At 32.0% G+C, this 23,552-nt stretch overlaps 3 protein-coding genes across 3 annotated transcripts; 2 read left to right on the top strand and 1 right to left on the bottom strand.

The window, feature by feature from the left end:
* Positions 1-7,961: 7,961 nt before the first annotated feature.
* LOC105166743 (protein BOBBER 2) lies at positions 7,962-10,910 on the bottom strand. Its single transcript, XM_011086205.3, has 6 exons — positions 10,435-10,910; positions 9,737-9,909; positions 9,524-9,572; positions 9,279-9,445; positions 8,448-8,531; positions 7,962-8,348 (listed from the first exon to the last, which is right to left on the bottom strand). Exons 1-6 carry the CDS (start codon positions 10,832-10,834, stop codon positions 8,310-8,312), a joined length of 912 nt encoding a protein of 303 aa, XP_011084507.1. The 5' UTR covers positions 10,835-10,910; the 3' UTR covers positions 7,962-8,309.
* A 1,532-nt stretch (positions 10,911-12,442) lies between these two features.
* On the top strand, positions 12,443-14,251 carry LOC105166919 (GDSL esterase/lipase At4g10955). Its single transcript, XM_011086440.3, has 3 exons — positions 12,443-12,578; positions 12,963-13,037; positions 13,147-14,251. Exons 1-3 carry the CDS (start codon positions 12,523-12,525, stop codon positions 14,105-14,107), a joined length of 1,092 nt encoding a protein of 363 aa, XP_011084742.2. The 5' UTR covers positions 12,443-12,522; the 3' UTR covers positions 14,108-14,251.
* Positions 14,252-19,531: 5,280 nt separating this feature from the next.
* On the top strand, positions 19,532-23,372 carry LOC105166744 (putative pectinesterase/pectinesterase inhibitor 61). The gene is made up of 4 exons (XM_011086206.3): positions 19,532-20,099; positions 20,169-20,696; positions 21,369-21,505; positions 22,466-23,372. Exons 1-4 carry the CDS (start codon positions 19,681-19,683, stop codon positions 23,161-23,163), a joined length of 1,782 nt encoding a protein of 593 aa, XP_011084508.1. The 5' UTR covers positions 19,532-19,680; the 3' UTR covers positions 23,164-23,372.
* The last annotated feature ends 180 nt before the right edge of the window (positions 23,373-23,552 follow it).

Below are 23,552 nucleotides of genomic sequence, written 5' to 3'. Positions count from 1 at the left end.
ATTTATTTTTTACCATTTTTATCCTAAAGTTCTTGACTGAAAATTAGTAAAATTAATTAGGCCAAATCTCTTCATTACAACTCATCTTTACTTGCCATCCCATTTTAATCCGTCGTTCTTCGAATACTCCATAATAGTTCTTCGTCTTTTAAACATATATCACTGTAGTCCCTAATCGTTTTATTTTAATGGAATCTAAGTGAAGTAGATGGAATATTACACTGACGAGATGTAAAATTAAAAAAAACTCATGTAGTCTTTAACGCATTCCGATAATATTGCTTTTTATAACTATAAAAAAAGAAATCGCTAAACAATTCCTAATTATTTAAAAAAGAAAAAAAGACTAAATAACTATAATAAATCCAAGTTGAGTATATTCTTTGAATTTTGCAATGCATAATGAAAATATGTTAATTGAAATTCATGCAAATTCTTTTTATATATATTTTGCAAATTTGTTAACACCTAAGCATAAAATTATTTATTACGTTGATCTTTTTTGAATAAATTTTTTGTTCATAATTATTTTTTATGTATGATAACTTGTACTTCCAATTAAATAACTTGTACTTCCAAATGGTTTTGTGTATGAATTGAAAAGGACATATGATGGCCAACAAAAACACGACACGCGTCCAATAATGGCAGCAGCACGACGGAAGGGGGCTGGGTTCGGTGACGACAAGAGCGAGGGAGATGGTGGCTGCAGGACAGCGACCACCGCGGACCGGCAATTTGAGGATGAAGAAGAAAGGGACTATTTATATATATATATATATAATTGTTATATACTAATATATAATATTAATATATTGAATTGTATTTATATAAATATATAGAAATTAATATTTTACATTAAAATAAATATATAAATAAAATAATATTTTATTAGTTAAAAAATATACCGAGATGTATGTTGGGCGTGTGTAATGCACCACTGGGTCAAGGGGGGTATTCGACTCTGTTTTTAATAACATATGGGAGTAAAATTGTTATTTTATTTTTTTATAGAGGATAAATTGTATTTATATATATATATATATAATAGTAAGGTTGTAATAATTGGTCTCATTTGGCTTCTTTTGGGACAACTTGATAACATCTTTTAGGTTCAATCCCTTTCATTCACAATCCTTGCATTAAACCCCAGCCAAAAAACACACTCCATGAGCACCTATAATTTTAGTTTTTATTATATATTTTTTTAAAAAATTAGAATTAATAAAATAAATTATTTTTTTATGTACATAAATAAAAATTATTGATAAAATTAATAAATTAAGAAAATAATTGATTGGCCGATAAATAAGTTTAAGTGATGGCTGGTGAAATTTCTCCAAAATCACAACTATTATATTAATTATAATTTAAAAATAATTACATTCACATCCCATAACATATGATTTATTTATACAAATTTTTGGATTATTATACATACATCTACTAGAAATATTAAACATCATTTAAACTTTTTTGTTATATTTATTTAAAATGATTAAATTTACAAGATTTATAATACAACCAACGGGGTCTTGCTTCAATAATAAAATCGTTGCAAGAGTTTTTAGAGGTCTTAAATTTGAATTTCAGTTGAATATTTGACTATTTTTGTAATAATTTATGATCTATTATTTATGTTTGTATGTTGTTTGATATAAAATTATTACTTATGTAGATGATATATTTTTTTTCTTTCCGACCTTTTTCCTTGTCAAATTAAAGAATTTTACATTCTTACAAAAATAAATTTATATGAGTTTTTGGTAACCATAATTTTATATTTATATAGAAATTTTTATATCTTCGTATATAGACCTAACCTCATATAAATGAATCATGCAAATTTTTTTTGTCAATGCAAATAAATTGGGTTATTCCTTATACTAAAAATTACTACAATTTTAAAGTCATGATTAACCAATACTATTTATCATGAAAAATAAATACAAAAATTTAAAATTTGATATAATTAATCAATATTCGTCATGATTTTAATTACAGTCGAAACCCTTGTCATAATTTTTAGTTGATGCTATATTTTGGCCTTATCTGCAAAAAATAACGGTTAATAATCATTGTACAGCGTGGTTAATTACTAATTGCCACCATTTTTTAGTTTTATTTATGGTGATTAATCATAATAAAAGCCACATTTTTTCTAATTATTTCACCCTAATTAAATTCTAAAATATACATTATTTGAGAGAGAGAGATTCTGTCGTCCAGTTGGGCTGAATTATTTATTCTCCATGCATTGAGCCCCATTGCAGTACGATGCAAATTGCCTTGCACTTATATCTGTACTAACATAAAAACGATCCTTTATGGTATCACAATATTAATTTTATTGTTAGGTTAATAATACTTTTAAATTATTTTTTTTAATGTGATATATGGGTTTATATATATATTTTTTTATTTATAATGCATTTTAATATAAAATATTATTTATTATATGCTTATAGAGACGACTTGTCACGATAATTATAGTGAAGAAACAATTGCATTGTGAGGAAATGAGAAAAAAAGAAGACTGTGAGAAGAAAGAAACATGGGATGATGCGAGAGAGAAAAATAAATTATAATTGTGTATTTATTAAAAATATGTGAGTAGTAAAAAAAAAAACATGAAGAAGTAAGGTGGGAGAAAAACGTGGAGTAGTGGGTTGAAAGAAAAAAAAATTACGATTATGAGATTATTCCTATTCTGATCAAAGTTTCCGTCGAAGAAATAAATGAATTAAAAGATAAAATTTAAGTATTGAAAAGTCGCCATGACAAAATATATTGTTTATAATAATATAGATTTATATACATATATATATATATAATATGTCCTTTTCTCCAGCTTTACAGAGCAAATTAAAGGAGGACCAACTTGCAATTACTGGAAGTCCAGACACTCGAGGAATAAACTTCTTTTAACAGACAACCTTTTGCTAATTAATAAAGTGACAAATTCTTCAATCAACTAAAAGCGTATCTTATGTAGCACGCTTAATTGGTAAAGATTCATCAGTTGTCAAGTCCAAAATTTTTGCCTATCAAATTCTAACTTTTTTTCCTCACTAAAGATTAATTAGTCACAATTATTTTCATTTGGTCATAGGAATAATCATAACAATCCATGAAAATATTTCTTTATGTTGTCCAAAAATATATTATAAATTACACAAAAGTTTTCATATAATTAACTCGACCTTTAATTCTAAATTTAATTAGTTTCTAAATTCAAGAATTTTTAATCTGTTGAGATGTCGACGTATTACAACTCAAATATGAACATCACCCGATGAAATTTGGGTATTAAACAACTAAATTGGTTGACGTTTATCGAAAAGCATAATTTTAAAGAAAAAGAATATAAGAATAATATGAGTTGAAAAAAGAAACAAAAAAAATGACCAATTAAATAACTTGTTCTTTGAATCTTTAAATAGTAAGTAATATCAACAAAAAATTGGCATTATTGCTCATTGGAGGAAGAAAAGATCCCACTAATTAAGTGATCCCTTCCACTTATGGTCAAATTGTTTACAATATGAAAATAATATACATCTCGGAATATGGACTTTGGGGTTGGGCTGTACGTCGTAAATTACGTTGGGATTTGATATAATTATAAATAATTTTAATTATTTAAAAAAAATATAAATATTTTTTTAAATAAAAAATAATGTGCAGTACTTAATGATAAGACAAAAATTATAATTTTATACTTCCTGAATTTTTCTTAAAAAAAATATAAATAAAAATTTGAGAGTGGGTAATAAATAATTAATTAAAAATATTAGTTCATAAAGTATTTTACAAAATTATAAAAAATATAATTTATAATATGAAAGAGTATTTTGGGTAATTTATCACAAAATTGGATGAAAATCTAACAGAATGGATTTATTGTTAGACGAGTGCTAGAAGAATCAGAGAAATATTTATAATTTTTAAAACTAAGATGAGATATTTGTAATTATTTTAATTTATAAATACTTCTTTATCGAAATTAAAGCTGTTCAAATTTTGTTATAATTAATAGCAAAAAGGAGGTCGAATTTCTAAAAAAGTCTACTTCTTTGCTTTTTTTTTTTTTTTGTTTAGTAGAAGTGGGGTGTGTGTATGTGTCCACTTTTGATGATTAAAATGATCTGCATTTCGACATGGGTCATGGGACACTACTTACCAACCTTAAATTTTCCACAATGGGAAATTACAATAGAAAAAATAATATGAAATAATGAGAAGAATATATATATATATATATATATATATATATAAACACTAACAATTAAATTATTACGAACCCTTTTGGCACGTGGCATATATTGTCTTTAATCATCATGAAAAATTTTGTTTTATACAATAAAGAACAAGCACGTGGCAAGTTCTTGTTATACTTTTCCATTATTGATTTTGACGTCCTAATAAATAATATATATCACTAGCTATTCAACGACATATAATCGCTCTCATAAAATAATAAATTCAAAAAAAACATTATTGAATTTTGAACTAAAATCTTGAAAAACTCAATCAATCAGTGGTATGTTGTATCTAAATTTTTCATTATAAAATGATATTACGTCTCGTATTATATATATATACACGCACTTACAATACATACAACATATATGTATGTATATAATATATATTTGTAATATTGATGAATGAAAGATGAAGAGACATGATAGGATGGAAGCCCTACATTGTGCCGTGCTCATTTTGATCACTTTATCAACTTAAATGGGAACTTCAAACCAACAACAATAAAAACAAACCAAGTGTGTGTGTGTGTGTGTGTTTGAAGAAAAAGAGGAAGAAAGAAAGGGACAAAAATTGTGTTAGTATATAGTGATGAAGTGAATGCAGTCACAATATTATTTTGTAAGTTGGCCATCCCACTAAAATTTGTTTGTCTTTTGCAGTCATTCTTGATTTATTTCCAAGTTTTCACAATGAGGTGTGTGTGTCTGTGGGTGTGATGATTGAAATCAATTCATTTTGGCTGCAAGAGTTGTTGTTATGAACTAATATTAGTAAGTAATTATTATTAATTATTGTTAATAAAATCAACACAAAAATTTAATTTATTTATGTAAGATTAAAGGTTGTTGGTATCAAAATTGTCAACTGACCTAAAATTTTTTTTAAAAAAAAGTTTAAATATGAGATGTTTAGGACTAAATTCGTAAATTAAGAAAAATGATAAATTATAACGATTTCCCATGAGGCTTGGCATAATTATGAACGTCTCTTTGTTGTTTGAAAAATTATCAAATACCCCTTAATTTTAACGGTGGTCTAACAATTAGTCCAATTGTTAGGTTTTCATCCATTTTTTATAGTGAACTGATCAAAATACCATTGTGGATTAAAAATTATAATTTTATTTATTTTGTTAGAATTTTTTTAAATCTTTTTATAGACTAAGTGGATTTTTTTTTATAATATCTAAAATTTTTCCATCCATCCCGTTCGATTTCTTTATAACTTTTGAATTCTTTTAAAATAAATATAATAAGGGTAAAATTGACAATTTCATACCTCCATCCAATGATTAAATAATTTCATCAAACATTAGGAAGATATTTGTAATTTTTCAAACAAAAATGGGATATTCATAATTATGACAAATCTCAAGGAAGGTCATTGTAATTTATTCATTAAAAAAAAACTAAATATGTAAACTGAGTAAATTATAGGACCAAAAATACTAACAACTTATATTTACAGGGCAAAATATATAATATTACCTTTTATACCGAACCAAGTACTTTATGCACTGTATAAAGGGGTCATGATCATATACTTTTTTTATTTTAAAAAATATAAGATATATTACAATCGTATATATTGCTAACAACAGATGTCGTCTGTACAAAACATTTTCTTAACATATGCTAAAGAGTTTGGAGTTATTGTTTGTGGGTCCCATTTGTTGCCCTAAGAAGGCCAAAACCACTTGGCACTGTTTTGCAAATTTTTGGGTGAGAGGAAATTCAAGAGTGGCACCTAACTAGTTGAGAATGACAATTGTGGGCATATAACTTCATCAACTCATATTATTGGAAAACAACGGAATAAAATTAAACTAGTAAAAACAAATATATGTGCGGATCGAGTTAATGTAATGAAGCGAAAGTATGTAGATCCATATATTCAAATCAACCCCGTCTACAAGATTATTTGCCCCTCTATACAAACATATCAAGCTCGTCTGCAAATTTTTGAATCACAGATATATTCTTTTTATCACCTTAAAGATCACCCATACAAACGTTACCGATGCAAGACCTTGCTCTAATTGTTGTATAGACCCATGAAATATGCTTTTCTTGCTTTGGTTAAAAACTATCAGAGAAATCCGTTTGTTTAGACACCTCAAATTATGAAATTTTTAGTGATTCTCTAAAAAAATTTATTGAAAGAAGTATAGGGCAAGGGTAGTTGTGATGCAATCACTTGTACTAACATTTGTGTTGTTGGGTAGTTGTGATGCAATCACTTGTACTAACATTTGTGTTGTTTGGTCATTGCTATGTGGCATAATTTTAGGTGTACTCAACTCTATTTCAAGAGCAGTTCTTATCCCAACGTATATGAGAACTACAAACTCTATTTCAAATAGAATTTATTCTGCAACAGTTCTTATCCTAACATGCATTTGAAAGATTTCAAATTCTTTTAAATACAATTTATCCAAATTTATCAAAATATTAATTTGAGAAATTTCAAACCATATCTTAAATATGAATGTCAATTGAGGATTGAGGATTCTTCCAATTTCATCTTTTAAAGTTAATTACACTTAAACCCTTTCTAAATATATGAAATTATACTTTTTAGAAAAGAACTTTTGAAATCACAATTTGCGCCATCTCTACTGATTCTTTATTTACAACTATACTCAACTCGAAACAAACTAAATAAAATTACTTTAAAAATGAGCCAAACTTACCTTTAATCTATATGTTGAGTGTTATCAATTTCACAAATTAAAATTTGTCCATAGTGCGATTTTATATAAAAATACTTGATTAAAAAGAACCAAATTATCTTCAAAATATCAAAATTCCAAATTAACGCACAAATATCGTGGGAAAAGGACCTTGAATTAAAGAGCAAACCCCCATCATCATCCCAACTAAGCCAACAAAATGAAGGATACCTGAGCAGTTGGACCATAAAGAAAATATCATTTCAACTCTAAACCTGATACATCTGTTCACTCGTCTTCTCAATAATCAATGAAAAAAACGAATATGCTTGCTTACTCAATCCATTTCACTATGCTTATTTGCTCAATTCCTCTACATTGTGATGATTGTGAATTTGATTTTCTTCAATGTGAATCAATAAATATAGTTGTTAGTAACTTATGATTCTAAGAGCATATTTCGATGTCTGGTAAAGGTTTTTTAATTTATTGTATTAATAAATAAAAGAAAAAATAGAAAAGTAACAAAAGAATCTCCATCTGGCTAAACCCATTTTTGAGCTAAGTTCCACGATGCAAGTGGACAATATGGCAATACCAGTAGGGTCCCACGCCCCTTTTTAGGGAAAGCAACTTTGAAAATCATTTTTTTGTCATTTCCTAGTGATTTATGGAATGTTGGAATACATGGGGGGGCAAAAAAAAGAAGGGAGTAATTCTTGTTAGATCCTACACATAGAGAACCCACTGGGCCTTTAGACACCCATCCCAATGGAATAAAGAAATTCAAATACCTCACAACTTACGAACAATTATGAACCCAAACACAAATGAAGTACTGATTTGTTTTTTAATTTTGCTGCACTGCCTTGATTTTCTAATCATATTAATGGTAAATTTTCCTACACTTGGCGTTTAAAAATGTTTGGGATCTTAGTCTATCTCCGAATTATATTTGTATAGCCTTACCTTATTATAAACATGGGAACTTATAAAACATTTCTAGATAATTCTTACCTCAACATACCTCCAAAATCAAAATTCCAATTCCAATATATTCTGTGAAATTCAGTACGATAGAATTAGTATGAGTCGATACCATAAGCTCGATAAACACTAGACTATAGAGAAATGTCACTCTCGTTTTAAACCAGAAATGCAGCGATTTCAAAAGGCCACGGTTTGTTTCTTTGCCAATCATTCTCGGAGTACTAAATCCAATCCTGGCTCACAGACCTCCGAATCCCCGGGGACGGAGTACCTCAAAATGATGACCACAGAATGCGAGCAAAAATTAACAAGAGCAATTACTGTCCAATTTTCCCCTGCCCACCCAACGTATATTCTATTAAATAATTTGAAGGCCGATTTTCTAGTTGATCTTCGCCCTTGAAAAATCCATCTCAGGATGCTGCAAAATCAATAATGTTTGATGAGTGGACCACTTGAGAGAAATAAAGGGGTGGGCAAATTTGGGGGCGGCGATGGTCATTGATCATTCGGTGTTTACCTCAGCCATGAACTTCTTCAATATCTCCTGCTTCTGCGTCTCATCACTGGTCGGAAGGCCCATTTGTTTTTGTCTTTGGTCAAACTGATGAAGGCATTGTATGAGACCAAGATAACATTTATTCTTAAACAAGAGCGGGACAACAAATAAAAGGACTGAGTGATAAACCAAGCAGTGGCACATAGGCAGGAACCTGCCACAGCTCCAAAGTACAGAAAGTATCCAAAGGCCACCGAACAAAAAGTTCAGAGCAAAATGCAGTGAAGAATGGATGACAAAAGACTCTCAAATGATCAGATGGTAGTCACAATGGACTACCATCTTCAACAGCATATACGACTGTGATTCAAAACCTACTCAAATGATTGAAGTATCAGTTTTGAACCACCTAGATGCATGGACCAATGACCAAATTGGCAAACAACTGAAACTTGGATGTTATGAAGTAAGTTGATTCTTCTGGGTCCCTATGCCCCACCAACATAAAACCAAAATTTTGACGTGAGTTTCAACACATTGTAAACAGATGTCTTGACACCTTTGATGTCCAATAGAAGTTGTCCCGATGTACAGATATTCAAAGTACCAGAGTCCATATATGAGAAGATGATGTTCAGGTAAAACCAAAATTAGTGAGTCAGATGCCTTGAAGCTTTTAACTTGTGTTTGGGACATAATATTGTAAAAGCAGGCCCAAAGATAGATAGCCAACTTCAATACGTTGTAGCTGAAGAACTTTGGTAAAGACACCAAGAAGCAACCTCTTATGCTGAATAAACGTATTCTTAGATTAAATGGGCCAATAAAGCAGATGCGGAATTAAAAACATACCATCATCTTTTCCACAGTAGATCGTGTCTCAGGATCCAGATCCGACAATTTACTGTTTTCAGGTTCTACCTTTTGCGTGTCAATCTCCGGCTCACCCTTCACCAAATACTTCCACCACTCCATCTGATTTTGTTTTGTAAGGAGAATGGAGACTGATCTCTGGTCCTCTGCAGGAATATAAATTTATTATGGGTATCAGTTCATGGATTCAAGTAAACATTTTTAATTGGCTAAGTAGTGCAAACCTAAACTCCAAAAACAGTCTTCAACTTTAACAGGCTGGAAAAGCTCCCCCTACAAGTATATATAAGAGGGGAAAAAAACACTCAGTACTTGAACAACAACAGCAGTGTTTGATGATTGTGCAAGTACATGAACATTAACTGAATACTTGAACGCAAAAGAAAAAAAATAGTACAATGGCACAATTAAATATACAGAGAGGCAGGTTAAGTTACATCAATAACCGGTTGCTGACCCTTGAGCCCAACTTTGAGATGATTCTTCTTTATTTCGCATGCAATAAATCTTGACTTTGTTCCAGGAGGAACAGGAATAGTGATGTTAACTTCTTGTAATGATTGACCCCAAGAGTATGTATCCATATCAAGGCCATTGCTTTTGTTCGGAACTGCACAGAGATAAGTAAGCATTATCCAGGTAGCAACAAATAGAACAGTGACAATGTGAAGAATATATCAAAATTGAATATCCCGTGAAGTAGTATATGATGCTAGAATTGGAAATGGATGTTAGTACTTGTGCCATGCAGAATCTAAGGATCTGATGATTTTGCTATAGTTGAAAAATATTGAAAGAAAATGAATGCGGTATCACATGGAGAACCAATATTAAAAGATATGAACAAAATCACTAAGACATCCTTTTGTTTTTCTGATATTTGCAATTTCACAAAGCAGCACACAGTTGAACTTCGGATACCATCTCAAACTTCACTTCAACTTCGATTGTCGTACCCGTCCCCAAACAACAACGTGTAACCTAGAACTCAATCAAATAGTATCGCCAAATACTGGAATACGACTAATAAAAAGCTTCACTGGAATTCAATAAATAATCTAACTGGTGTATCAGAGTGTAAACTGAAAAGTAAAAATTAAGCAAACAAGAAATTTTGCTCCAGCGGAAAAAGTACCTCGACGTCCATTCTTCTCCTCCTCCTCCACTTTACTCTCACTTTCTTTCTCATCCTTAACCGCATTCTTCTTCACCTCTTCCTCCTTAACTGGCGGCGCCGCCTGCACCTCCTCCTTAATTTTCTTCTCTGCCTTACCATTCCCTTCAAATTTCACTTCTTTCCTCTTCTTCTCCTCCGCCTCCACTTTATCCTTCACCATTCTCACCACCGCATTCACATCCTTCACCAGCGAATCGCTCTTGAACAGATCGCTCTCCTTCGCAACAAATTCAAACACCTTCTCTAGAAATCCTAACGGATCCGACGGATGAAGAGTGGCATTAAACGGCTTCCTCTCCGGCGCCGCCGATGACGTTGCCTTCTGTTCTTCTTCTTCGTAATCGGAGAGTATCGCCATTAGAGATTGATAAAAAATTGAACTGAATCCCGAATGTAAGGGTTTTTGAGCGACTTCAGTTGTGGGGGTTTTGGAAAGTATAAGGTGAGACTTAGAAGAGTTACGAATATTCTAGAAGCCCTTAGCTTTTAGAGAAATTGCAGAAAGGACCCTGAGGTTACTTCAAATTATAGTAGTACATAATTTTGATGTTTCTTGGCACCAATTAATTCTAATAATCTTTTGTGGATTTAAATTTGAGATAAGTCTTTGAAAAAATATTTCAAATAATTTTACATTAAAACATTTTTAAAATATAAAATATAATTCAAATTTAGAGTCAAAGAATTTAATTTTTTTTAATTTTAAAATTATCTAAAAAATGAAAAAAAAAATTATTAAAAGTTTAAAACCCATTGATCTAAATATATTTCTATAATTTTTTTTAATTTTTCAAATTTTGATATGAATAATAATAAAGTTTTTATTGGATAACATTACAATTTTATTTTAATTCTTGTATAATGATTTAAGAAATTTTGAAATATTCAAGAATATGTTTAACGGAAATTGGTTAAAGGGTGGTTAATCACACCACCGCACTAATTTTTTGCGTTGTCACATGGCCTTTATTATAAAATAACTAACATATTTAATTTTTTAAAATTTATATTAATTGATAAATTTTCTTTCTTCCTTTTGATTAATATAATGTATTGGTTTATATAGTTTACTCTTATTTATAATATATTTTAAAGCATGAAAGATTATTTACTATATGTATGCAGGAACAACGCGACACAGAGGCTAGTTAATATATAAAAGAAGGTCTTTTTCTCTTACAAACGATGATTATGACATTGTGACACCTATTTATTATTATGCTGATATATAATACCCCTAAATTCTTTTTTCTTTGTTGCTTTCTGTCTTTCTTTCTTTCTTTCTTTTTTTTTTGGATAATACATATAATGTGTTGATTTATATATATATATATATTATTCATAATATATATTATAAGATATAAAATATTATTTATTATATGCAATAAAAAAACATGTCACGATAGCTAATTTTTAAATTAAAATGTATGAATTTATAAAATATTTTAAAATAGTTCAATTAGAAAATAGTCGAGTAAATAGCCCAATAAACATGTACGAAGTACAAGAACCTTTTACTACATTCCTATAGTACCCTTAAAAGTAGAATGCCAGCACTACGGACTAAACCTAACAACCTTTGATTGTGTATTATCGATACAGAATTTAAATCATGATCTGAATCAAATACAAATTTATAAAAAAAAAAAATTAAGGGGCGAAGTTAAGAACCCCAATTTCATAGTATGATTTTAAAAGAGCAAATCAATATTTTCAATTGATTGTCCTATTGAATTTTGCTCTGAAAAACTCTAATTTGATGTTCTAGGAAGTTTCTACCTATTTGTTGACTTTGTTTTCATTCTTGATATACAGCCCATCAAATGACAGGAATACTTAACGTTGGAAATCATAATTTATTGCAACTTTCACATATTTTTTTATGCTGTATTTAAAACTTCAACTTCCGTTGACTTTGTGTGCTCCACTCTACGTGAATAAAACTAATGTTCTCCATCGTCCAACTTAGATTTTAATTCTTGGCTGAAAGTCTAAATTATGTATATACATATCACACAATCTTTTACTTGCAATGAGAAGTAATTGATGACGAATTATAACATCAAGAATTCTCTCCCCGGAGGAAGTTCTTCATCTTTAAGGTAATGAAGCATTTAATTTGCATGAACTCTGCAAATTCTTTGGTTTTGATGATGGGCTAAAATTCAAGTTCTTGATTTTTTGTTGTGATCATATATATGTATTCCACGATGTTTTACTTGCTTGACGATGGCTGACAATGTTTTAATTGCTCGATGATGGCTAACGTTGAGACGAGACGAGACGAATGAGTTTAGGTTCCGTTGGTCAATGTCTATTCTTACATGTATATCGACCAGACAATTAGGACAGTTGGGATTTCTTGAAGATAAACTTTTTTTTTCTATTTTTGCGTGTGTGCATATATATACATGTATATGTATGTATATGGTCTCTAACATTGTGTGTTTATTCTCTGAAATGGGATTCACATACAATTGAGACAGAAACCAAGGAATGATGGCCTCAGAGAAGGAAATTTTCAGCCTCACGGGTCCAACATTTCTTACATCTATTGATTGGTAAGATGATCACATTCCAAGATTCAACTTTGATTTCTTGCAAGCAAAAACTCATCTATTATGGCGATATGAAGGACAATCTTACATATGTTCATGTATTCATATATAGGAACAACTCGCACCATAGACGGTCGGTTGCTGCCAGCCTCGTGCAGGGAGTCTACACGATGGAACGGGACAGGCAGCAGAACCGGGCCGGCTCTCAAGCATTGGCTCCACCATGGTGGCAATTGTTCGATTTCAAATTAAACCATATACTTGTGGACAACCAGGATCTCTCTTACTTTGGCGCTATTTATGAGTTCAACTCCTCGTATTCATACCACAGCTATTCAGGCCAGAGGCCTCCCCAGTATGTCATTGCCTTCCGGGGCACCATCAAGAAGCCTGGCAATCGGGAGCAGGACTTCAAGCTCAATCTCCATTTCATGCTCCATAATCTCAACAACAGCACCCGTTATCAAATAGGATTAGAATCTGTTCGAGAGATAGCTCACAGGGCCGGCCCCCAGAACGTTTGGCTAGCCGGGCATTCCCTGGGAGCGTCCATTGCATTGCTCATAGGACGTGACATGGTTAAGCACACAAAGATGAATCTTGAAACCTACCTCTTCAATCCTCCGTTCGCCTCTCTCCCCATCGAGAAAATAGCAAACGAGAAGTTGAGGCACGGCCTTAGGTTTGCAAGCAGTGTCCTGACTGCCGGCCTGGCTGTTGCCACCGGCGGTGGGAAGAGCGCTAAGGAAGAGGACACGTTCGTTGTTTTGTCCACGTGGATTCCTTATTTGTTTGTCAATCCATCGGACCCCATTTGTTCGGAGTACGTTGGCTATTTCGAGCATAGGGAGAAGATGGAGTCAATGGGTGCGGGGAAAATTGGAAGGCTTGCCACAAAACACTCTGTAGGGAGCATTGTTAGAGGAAAGGATTGTGAGGCAGGACATCTCATTCCTTGTGCTTATTTGAGTATCAACTTGAGCCCTTCTCAGAGTTTTAAGGAAGCCCATGGGATTCATCAGTGGTGGAGACAAGATTTGCAGTTTAAGTACAAATTGTTTCAGTACAATTAAGAGTTTTTTCTACATTGTACTAATTATGGTTTCTAGTTTTTTTTTTGTTCATTTCATGTGATGGTCTAATAGGTGTTTTTTCCTTTATTTTTTTCTTTTTTTAATGTGAAACTTTGCGAAAGGTGATCATATTCGATTTGGTAATTTTTGGGTTCGATTGAAGTGGGCATGACACGATTCAAAAATATTCACAGAGAGCTGATTTTCATCACGTTGAAAATGTTCATCTCACCAAATTTACTCAGGTCAACATGATGACTCAAAACTCGACTTGTTCCATTTTTGAAAAAATTAAAAATATGATATTAAGTGTCAATGTAGATTTTAAATTTCATTCAAGAATTTAAAATAACATCCAATATTCAACATTTAAGTAACAAATTATCCACTCAATTTTTTTATTAAAAGTTTTACTCAATTATTTCCAAAATCTACAATTTTTAATTCTAAATAATTATTATGAGGACGGGTCGACTTTGTTTCACGGCCCGGCCCACAGAAGTTTCTTTTCGGCCGTTATGGTTCAACCCAAGCCTGCCAAATTTTGTTAGATTCCACCGTTTCGGCCCAACCTTTAGCCACATTTAGAAAAATAATACTATTGAAAAAATTATTAATTTATGTAATAAAAATTATCGCCAGTTGTAGATATAAACTAATAAAATTTTAATTTTATACTAAAATTTTTATAAATTTAATAATGATAAGAATCATATTTTAATAACAATAATTAATTCTATACGTGACACGAAAGAAATTTGCTCATTCCAATTAGACATTCTAACGTAGAACATAATAATCTTATGTTTTTTTGTTTAAAAAAAAATACCTCGTTAAACGAGAGACCCTTAACACTTTACACTAATATAATTAATTGTTCGTTTATATTCAATATGAATTAATACTAAATACTCGAAAATGACAAGTCTCCTGGTCAATGACTTGACAATAAGTTTCAGAATTTCTTACTCTAATTTAATTTATCTCATATTATTTTCCACACACTAAAAAATAAATATACTACAATTAAAATAACGAAAGATGAATGACCTAAATTGTACCAACTGACGAGCATGAACAAAAACACGTGCATGTCTGAATTTCAGGACGAAAAATACAATTTTGCTTTATCATTGTCTCATTACATCTTTCTTTCTTCATCTACAGTGACCAGATGTAGAGTTCGGCGTAAAGTTGTCAATCTTTCCTTGTCATTAGACAGCTTCAAAAGTACATGGTTTCGTGATTATAATGAAATAACGCTTATTATAGTACTAATAAGACGCGCAAAATTATTATTATTTTTTCGTACACAAGTCATTTTCCTCTCCATTATTGCGAGTATCATGAGTTGCTAGTAGCTGCTATTGTTAGTCTTGAGATGATAACGACTTTAGTTAATATATTTACATCTATCGGTATAAAATTACTAGATCTAAGTTTGGTATAATTATACGTATATTTTCTATAATTTTAAAAATTAATTTAGTACTTAATATTTATTTTAATCTAATTAAAAATTACTAAATTTATTGATATTAATAAAAAAATTAAATAAAAATTCATATTTACCATCGATTAATTTATTATTGATTATTGCAGATCCGGATAAAGCTATTGTACAGCTGTTGTGGATAGATCATAGAAGAAAGGGAAGCATGGCATGTCAATTTCATGTTACACAAAATTAATCACTAATAATGGTTGGTGTTGGTGGAAATTCTTTGGTCATGACATTCTCACTATAATTAAAAGATCAAAAATTCCCAATAATCATCATTTATTACCAAAATCTACCAAATAAGCCAACTTTTCTTTTAATAAATAAATAAGTTTAGAGATGGTGATATATTAAATGAACTCGATTATCGGACCTGATATGAATTATTTAAAAATACCCCACAAAAGACGAATTTATATTTAGGAGGTAAGAAAGTGTCGAAACAGAATAAAGATCTGTACAATGCACTTGCACAATCAATGATCGAAAATAGCAACTATATGTCCAAATGGACACTGGAAGGTTCAAGTCATGTTATGTGGACTTGTATGTTTTTCGAGAATTCTTTGGTGTACCAATTTTTAAATATTGAAATTTATCTTTTAATTTATTTTTTCTTCCGAAAGAATTTGGTCAAAATAGTAATATTTTTAATAAATTCACAATTATATATTTTTTTTTTCTCGCAACCCGGTACACCACGTTTCTTTTTTCTTAAGAATTTCTTTCTTTCTCACCCCTTCATACCATGATTTTTTTTTCTTTCAAAAATTTCTTTGTTCCCTTCATCTCATACTATAGTTCGGCAGACAATCGTACAGTAACAACCAGTCACTCTAAAATTCAATTCTGCAACCTTTTTTCCAAACTCAAATACGTACTAACTGTAACTCTCAGCTCGGGATCGGTACATATTTTTTTCTTAAATTACTTCTTTGCCCTTTTGGATATCTTGATAGAGATGTGCTATATCCACTTAACATTTTAAAGAGTCCAAATATTTTGTTATAATGAAACTATAGTATAGATGAAACTTAAATTATGAATACATTGAGCCCTAATGCTCCAACTTTAGCAACTTATGATATTGCTCTTTTACAAGAAATGATGACCAAAAATAAGTGCTACCTCTAAGGACATGATGTGACATTGTCACTCCACTCCACACTAAGAATAATAAGGCTAAGGAAAGAATCCTTTTCTTTTCTCTAAAGAATCTTTCAAGTAGAAGTTTTTTACTTAGAAAATTTCCAATACTTTCATTAGTTGGAAGTGTTAGCCATTAGGTTTGTTTCCCATAATTATACAAAATAATAATACACAAAAAGTTGTTCTATTTTTAATCAAGATATGGTACTTTTTTTTTAAATTGAAAGGGTTTTTCTTTTTAATATTCCTTTTCATTTACTACTTTTAGGCTTTACATTTTTAATAATAAAAAATTATCTCTAGTTTTTCTTCTTTGTAAAACTATCATGAATTATTATAAATTGTTTTTATTTTTATTTTCTTTGCAAATTGATTTGCATCATATGTCAATCTCTTCAAAAAGTGACATTATTGTTATTATTTTTGTTGTTTGTGGCTTTTCTTCGTTTTTGTTATCGTAATTATATTGCATGTGCATCCTGTGTCAAGTAGAGATGACAAATAAGGTGGGTAGATCGGTCTCGATCACAAACCTATTATACGTTTGGTTATAAATAGTAGGTCTGGATCTGAGGATTATTATTTTTTTTTTTTGGTTAATATCTCTCTCTCATAGAATTCACTATTTCACTTAACAATATAATAAAGAAAAAAACTACTATCACTCTTTAGAATTCTTCATATGTAAAAAATATGTTTTATTAGTATTATTTTATTAAAAAAATTATTTTTATCGATATCATATACACTTTGACTGAAAAAAAAAAGTACATATATCAACCAATTAGGGGCGAAAAAAAATCAAGTTTTAAAGGTTAGACCCACAGGGTCTGGGTTCAAGATAGATTCGAAGCGGGACATGATAGATTTCAGGTCTAGTTAGTAGTGGGTCTGAGGCGGGATGAATTTTGAATTTAATAAAATTTAACACGTACTATCATTATTGTTAGTATCAAATGTAAGGTAAATTACAATGACCTCCTCAAAAGGTTTGGCATAATTATGAATATTCCCTCATTGTTTGAAAAATTATCAATACCCCCCTGATTTTAACAGTAACCTAACAATTAGAGCAATCCGTTAGGTTCTCATTCATTTTTTGTGGTGAACTGACCAAAATATTCTTATGAATTAAGAATTATAATTTTATTTATTTTTTATAATTTTTTTGTATGGATTAAGTGGATAATTTTTTTTTATAATTTTAAAATATTTGTTTATTTTTTTTCAATTTTTTTATTTAAAAAAAAATAAAAAATACAATAAGGGTAAAGTTGATAGTTTGATACATCCATCTAATGATTACATAATTTCATCAAACATTAAGAAGGTATTTATAATTTTTCAAATAATAAAAAAAAATATTTGTAATTATGACAAATCTTAAGAGTGGTGGTCGTGATTTACTCATCAAATGTAAATGAAGTACTAGTATACTAAATAAACAGACAAACATAATATTATTTACAAAAAATCTCAGGACATCTTCACAACTAATAAAAGAACTCTAAGAAGTAAAAAGATAAACATGTCATTTCACTAAATACATCAACTCACTTAGCAACCACCTCTTTCCTTACAACCCCTCCATCCAATTCAAGACCTTTTCCACCAAGTTTAAAACCAGAAAGTCAGTGCCCAACAAGCAAACAAAGAGAAAAAGTTAAGGAAACTGATGAGACCAAAACAGTAAACACTCCGAACTAATTCATTCTATACTTGTCTCCAGTTCTAAGTAGAGGCCAGCTAATCTCCCTTGATGTCGACCTCGTACCAAACCCCTCCAATTCCAATTGGTAATTTTTAATTTAAATTGAATTTAGTCGAGTCTAAATTGATTATATAGTAAGTACAATACACTTATTGAATAATTAATATATAATTAGAAAAAATGATCAATCACACAATTTTAGTAAAAAAAATTCATCATCATCACACACTTCTGCAACAAAACATATTGCTCTGACTCTCTTTTTTTTCTTTTTTTTTTTGTACTAATATTACATCTCGTATTTGCTATAATGCGTGTTTTATGCTTAATTTGATAGTAAATTAGTTATAGTTGTAATGGAATCATTTTGATTCAAACAAAAGTGGTTCATATTCTTTATTTACTTATTTTTTAAAAGATAAAAGACAAACTGTCAATAAGGTAATATATTTTGGGACATATTATATAAATTTTTAACATAAATTTAAAATTATATATAATTATTAATGACGAGTGAACCCATAATCACGATCCCACCTAATAACCACCAAAAATATCAATTCATGAAATATTTCTAAAGTGAGCTCTTATCAAAATAAATAAATATACAAGACGTAATATTGTAAATTCTTCCCTATAAAATGAGTCTAAATTGGAATTTTAAAAAACAAAATTAATTAAATCGCAATCGTATACATTGTGATATGCATACTTAGCATCGTGATTCGAATCTTTTATCATAAATTAATGTTATATTTTATATATATGTTTGATATATATTATTTATACAAAAGTAATGTAAATTGTATATAATGCAATACAACATACGATATATATACGAAATTCAATACGAACATATTGGGAAATTCTTGTTTGAACTAAATTCGATTAAATTTGAATCTATCGTATAAATAAATTCGACCGAATTAAATTTAAACAAATTTTTTTCACAACATACCACACATATAACACATAAATAGAAAAAACATACACATCCCACACTACAGGTCTACTCTACACAAAAAAGACACAAATACACACACTATAGGGCTACTCTACACAAAATATGCACACACATTCCACACCAAAGGTCTACTCTACAATCCTCCCTATAAGTTACCCCTAAAACTTCCATAGCTAGACAACCCACACTTCTCTTTCTTCTTCTTCGTTTATTCCCCTTTCTCTCTATTTACCACCAAGCCTAAGGCAATGGAATATGGCAGGCTCGGAAAAGCCGAGCCTGGTGGCTCCTCATCCCGGGACCTGCCTACTGACCCCAAACCAACACCCAAAAAGTCCAAAATCAAGCTTCTGCTCATCCTAGCCGCCACACTCATTGTGGCGTCCGCCGTCTCCGCCGCGCTCGTGGTGGTCATCAGAAACAGAGCGAATTCCGGCCCCGGCGCACGGCTACACAATCGACGGCCGTCTCAAGCCATGTCCCGAGCATGTAGCCGTACTTTGTATCCTTCTCTCTGCCTCAACTCGCTCCTCGACTTCCCCGGCGCGATCACCGCCTCCGACGGAGAACTCGTCCACATTTCCGTTAATATGACTCTCCAAAAAGTCGGCCGCGCTCTGTTTTCCGCGTCTGAGATCCGCAATCTCGATATGGATCCTCGCGTCAGGTTCGTTCGAATTAATGTCGATCGAAATTTACCGTTTTTTTTTTTTTTTACACTGTGCAACTACCTCAGGTCGGCGTACATGGACTGCCTAGAGCTCCTCGACGACTCCGTGGACCTCCTCTCTCGCTCCCTCACCTCCGTCGTGCCCGGAGGCGCACCCGCCGGGTCCACTCAGGACGTCTTAACTTGGCTCAGCGCCTCTTTAACTAACCAGGACACCTGCAACGAAGGCTTCGATGAACTGAACGGCTTCGTGAAGAGTCAAATGTCCGATAGGCTAAAGGATTTATCCGAGCTCGTGAGCAATTGTCTCGCGATATACGCCGCCGCCGGAGGCGACCGGGATTTCTCCGGTATACCGATACAGAATCGCCGCCGGCGATTACTGAGCCACAAAAAAGAGCACGAGCCGTTCCCGTTGCCAATATGGTTATCCCGGAGAGAACGAGTACTGCTAGACATGCCGGTGTCGGCGATTAATGCCGATATAATCGTCTCGAAAGACGGCAACGGATCGTACAAAACAATAGCAGAGGCGATCAAGAAGGCGCCCGAGCACAGTAATCGGCGATTCATCATCTACGTGAGGGCAGGAAGGTAATTTCACATTAAGTTTGAAAAAAGTTTGGCAAGGCACCCGTGCCACACTGTTCTTTTTGGTTGGTTTGGCTTTTTAGTTGTTGGTTTTTCATAATAATGATGAAGCAAATGACTTGAATGTCCCTGTCATTATGCTTTCGTAATTGCCTCTCAAACCCAGTTATTATTATTTGATTGGAATGTTGACTTCATGAGTCCAATCATGATGTTGCTCCAACCCTATTAAAATTATTATTCATAATTTAAAACTATATCTTTATTATAATAGTTTGAAAGATCATATAATTATCTTTTGTTATCCATATATGTCGGCTCAATTAATACAGTCTAAAAAATTTAATTTAAAAAATATGACATGTTCGATTGTTGTTATTAAGTTAATTATGCTGATACCTAATTTGAAGGGTGTTCATAATTGATTCTATTTATATTCTCGACTGGAATTGATGATCAGAGTTGAGCCATCAAGAATTTTTAAATTCTTTCATATTGGTTGACATGATTTGAAATGTTTTTGTTCTTTCTACACATAATCATAAGAGTGCGTGCGATTTTATTTTATTCTTACAAAAAGTGAGAGTTGACACACTAAATTTTACTATTAAGGGGCAAAAGGGGAAAAGAAAAGAGAAATGGTTGTGATTTGTTGAATATAACATAATGTTGTAGATACGAAGAGGATAACTTGAAGGTGGGAAGGAAGAAGACAAACATAATGTTCATCGGAGATGGCAAGGGCAAGACAGTCATTTCAGGAGGAAAAAGCGTGCAGGATAAATTGACAACATTCCACACCGCGTCCTTTGGTAAAATTCCCTTTCTCATCTCCCCCCCTTTTGCCTTTTGCGCTCTCTTTTTTCACTATTCGCCTTTTTATCCCCATTACTTGGATTATTCTCACTTGGGCCCTGAAAACTATGCGCATTTTGGCATTACATGTCCCCGAACATGCAACGTGGCTTTCACACAGTCTCGTTAACGCTGTCTGGGACACGCACCCGCTTTCTCTTTCCGTTGTGCTTGTATTTTTGGTCACAAGTCATGATTTAACAAATTTACCCTTCTACGCGGCGTATATTTATTTATTTGGATGAGCTCCATTAATTACAACTATCACCAAAAAAAAATAATAATAAATTAATAGTGACAAAAAAAATCAAGTGATAGTATCAATAAGAACAGTAATTATATATATAAGCCGGCAAAATTTTTATTTTATTAGGGCAACAATTTAATAGTAGTGATTATTATGTTAAAGTTATTTGCATAGATAATTAGTGATATGTTTATTGTGATAACATCATTATGTTGTTAGTAACAACTTATAAAATTCTATCTTTCGTAAGTTTTCAAAAAAATATATTGTGATAAGACTAAAAAATTAAAAATAACAACAATGTTAAAATTGTGGAGGGCAATCAAAAGTGTTATTCTTGCTCCAAATGATAATATTTTTTTTCTTTATTATTTGATTAATATATTTTTTTCCTTTTTGCTTCCACCTAAATTTAAGGCCATGACATAGCATTAATTAGATTTGTACTATGATCTATTTTCAATCTCCAAATGACATGATATTGTTAATCATTCATCTTGATGCCCACTTTTAACATAGGATGCCAATGAGAAGAAATTCTTGCATCATCCTACTTTGCCACGAATCTTTCTTAATATTTACTGAAGATGCTTTTCAAGATCTTTTAGTTCAGCTAAATCTATGTGTCTTTCCCTCTTCATGTGTTTGCTAATACTCAATTGGCATACAGCCGCAACCGGCGCCGGTTTCATTGCTAGGGACATAACCTTTGAGAACTGGGCCGGTCCCAGCAAGCATCAAGCTGTCGCCCTCCGAGTCGGTGCGGACCACGCTGTGGTCTACAGATGCAACGTGATCGGGTACCAAGACACACTATACACACACTCGCAACGACAATTTTATCGCGAGTGTGACATCTATGGCACGGTGGACTTCATCTTTGGCAACGCGGCCGTTGTGTTCCAAAACTGCACGCTACACGCCCGAAAGCCCATGCAACTTCAAAAGAACACGATCACGGCCCAGAACCGCAAGGACCCTAATCAGAACACAGGCATTTCGATCCACGCCTGTAGGATTGTGGCCGAACCTGACCTGGAGGCAGCCAAAGGCGCCTACCCGACGTATTTAGGGCGGCCGTGGAAGATGTACTCGCGCACCGTATACATGCTCTCGTACTTGGGTGATCACATTCATCCTAGGGGGTGGCTAGAGTGGAACTCAACGTTTGCCCTAGACACGTTATACTATGGGGAGTACATGAACTATGGACCGGGTGCTGCGTTAGGGCAACGCGTGAAATGGCCTGGATATCGTGTGATCACATCCACGATCGAGGCCAGCAAGTTTACAGTGGCACAATTTATCTATGGGTCGTCGTGGTTGCCCTCCACTGGGGTGGCATTCTTGGCTGGGCTATCAAATTGAATCACACACATAACTAATTCTATTTTAAGTAAACTGGGCTTGGTCTATACATGGCTATGGTCCTATTGATATAGTATAGTAATTTTTTAGGTTTTTTCTCTAATTTCATATGGTCAAAAATTAATATTTTCTTAAACCGGATTCGAGTTTGAAGCCACTCGAATTCATTAATATTTGTGTTTTTATTACAAATGAGAGTTTTCATTGTCTGTCTTCTTAATTCGATAATGTTGGATGGATGGAGAGTCTTGCATCCGATCCACTGAAAGTTTTACAAATTGACTCATAAGATTGAGTAATGGACTAAGATTTGTTACCAAAATAGTGATTTTGAAGTGTTGTGAATCAAAATGATGCAGTAAAGTTGAATGAAAATAATGTGGAATTGG

Source organism: Sesamum indicum, linkage group LG7, assembly GCF_026168435.1.
Source record: "Sesamum indicum cultivar Baizhima isolate 11 linkage group LG7, ASM2616843v1, whole genome shotgun sequence".
Lineage (NCBI taxonomy): Eukaryota > Viridiplantae > Streptophyta > Magnoliopsida > Lamiales > Pedaliaceae > Sesamum > Sesamum indicum.
The sequence above is the reverse complement of the archived record's forward strand: the minus strand, read 5'-3'. Positions and strand labels throughout refer to the sequence as shown.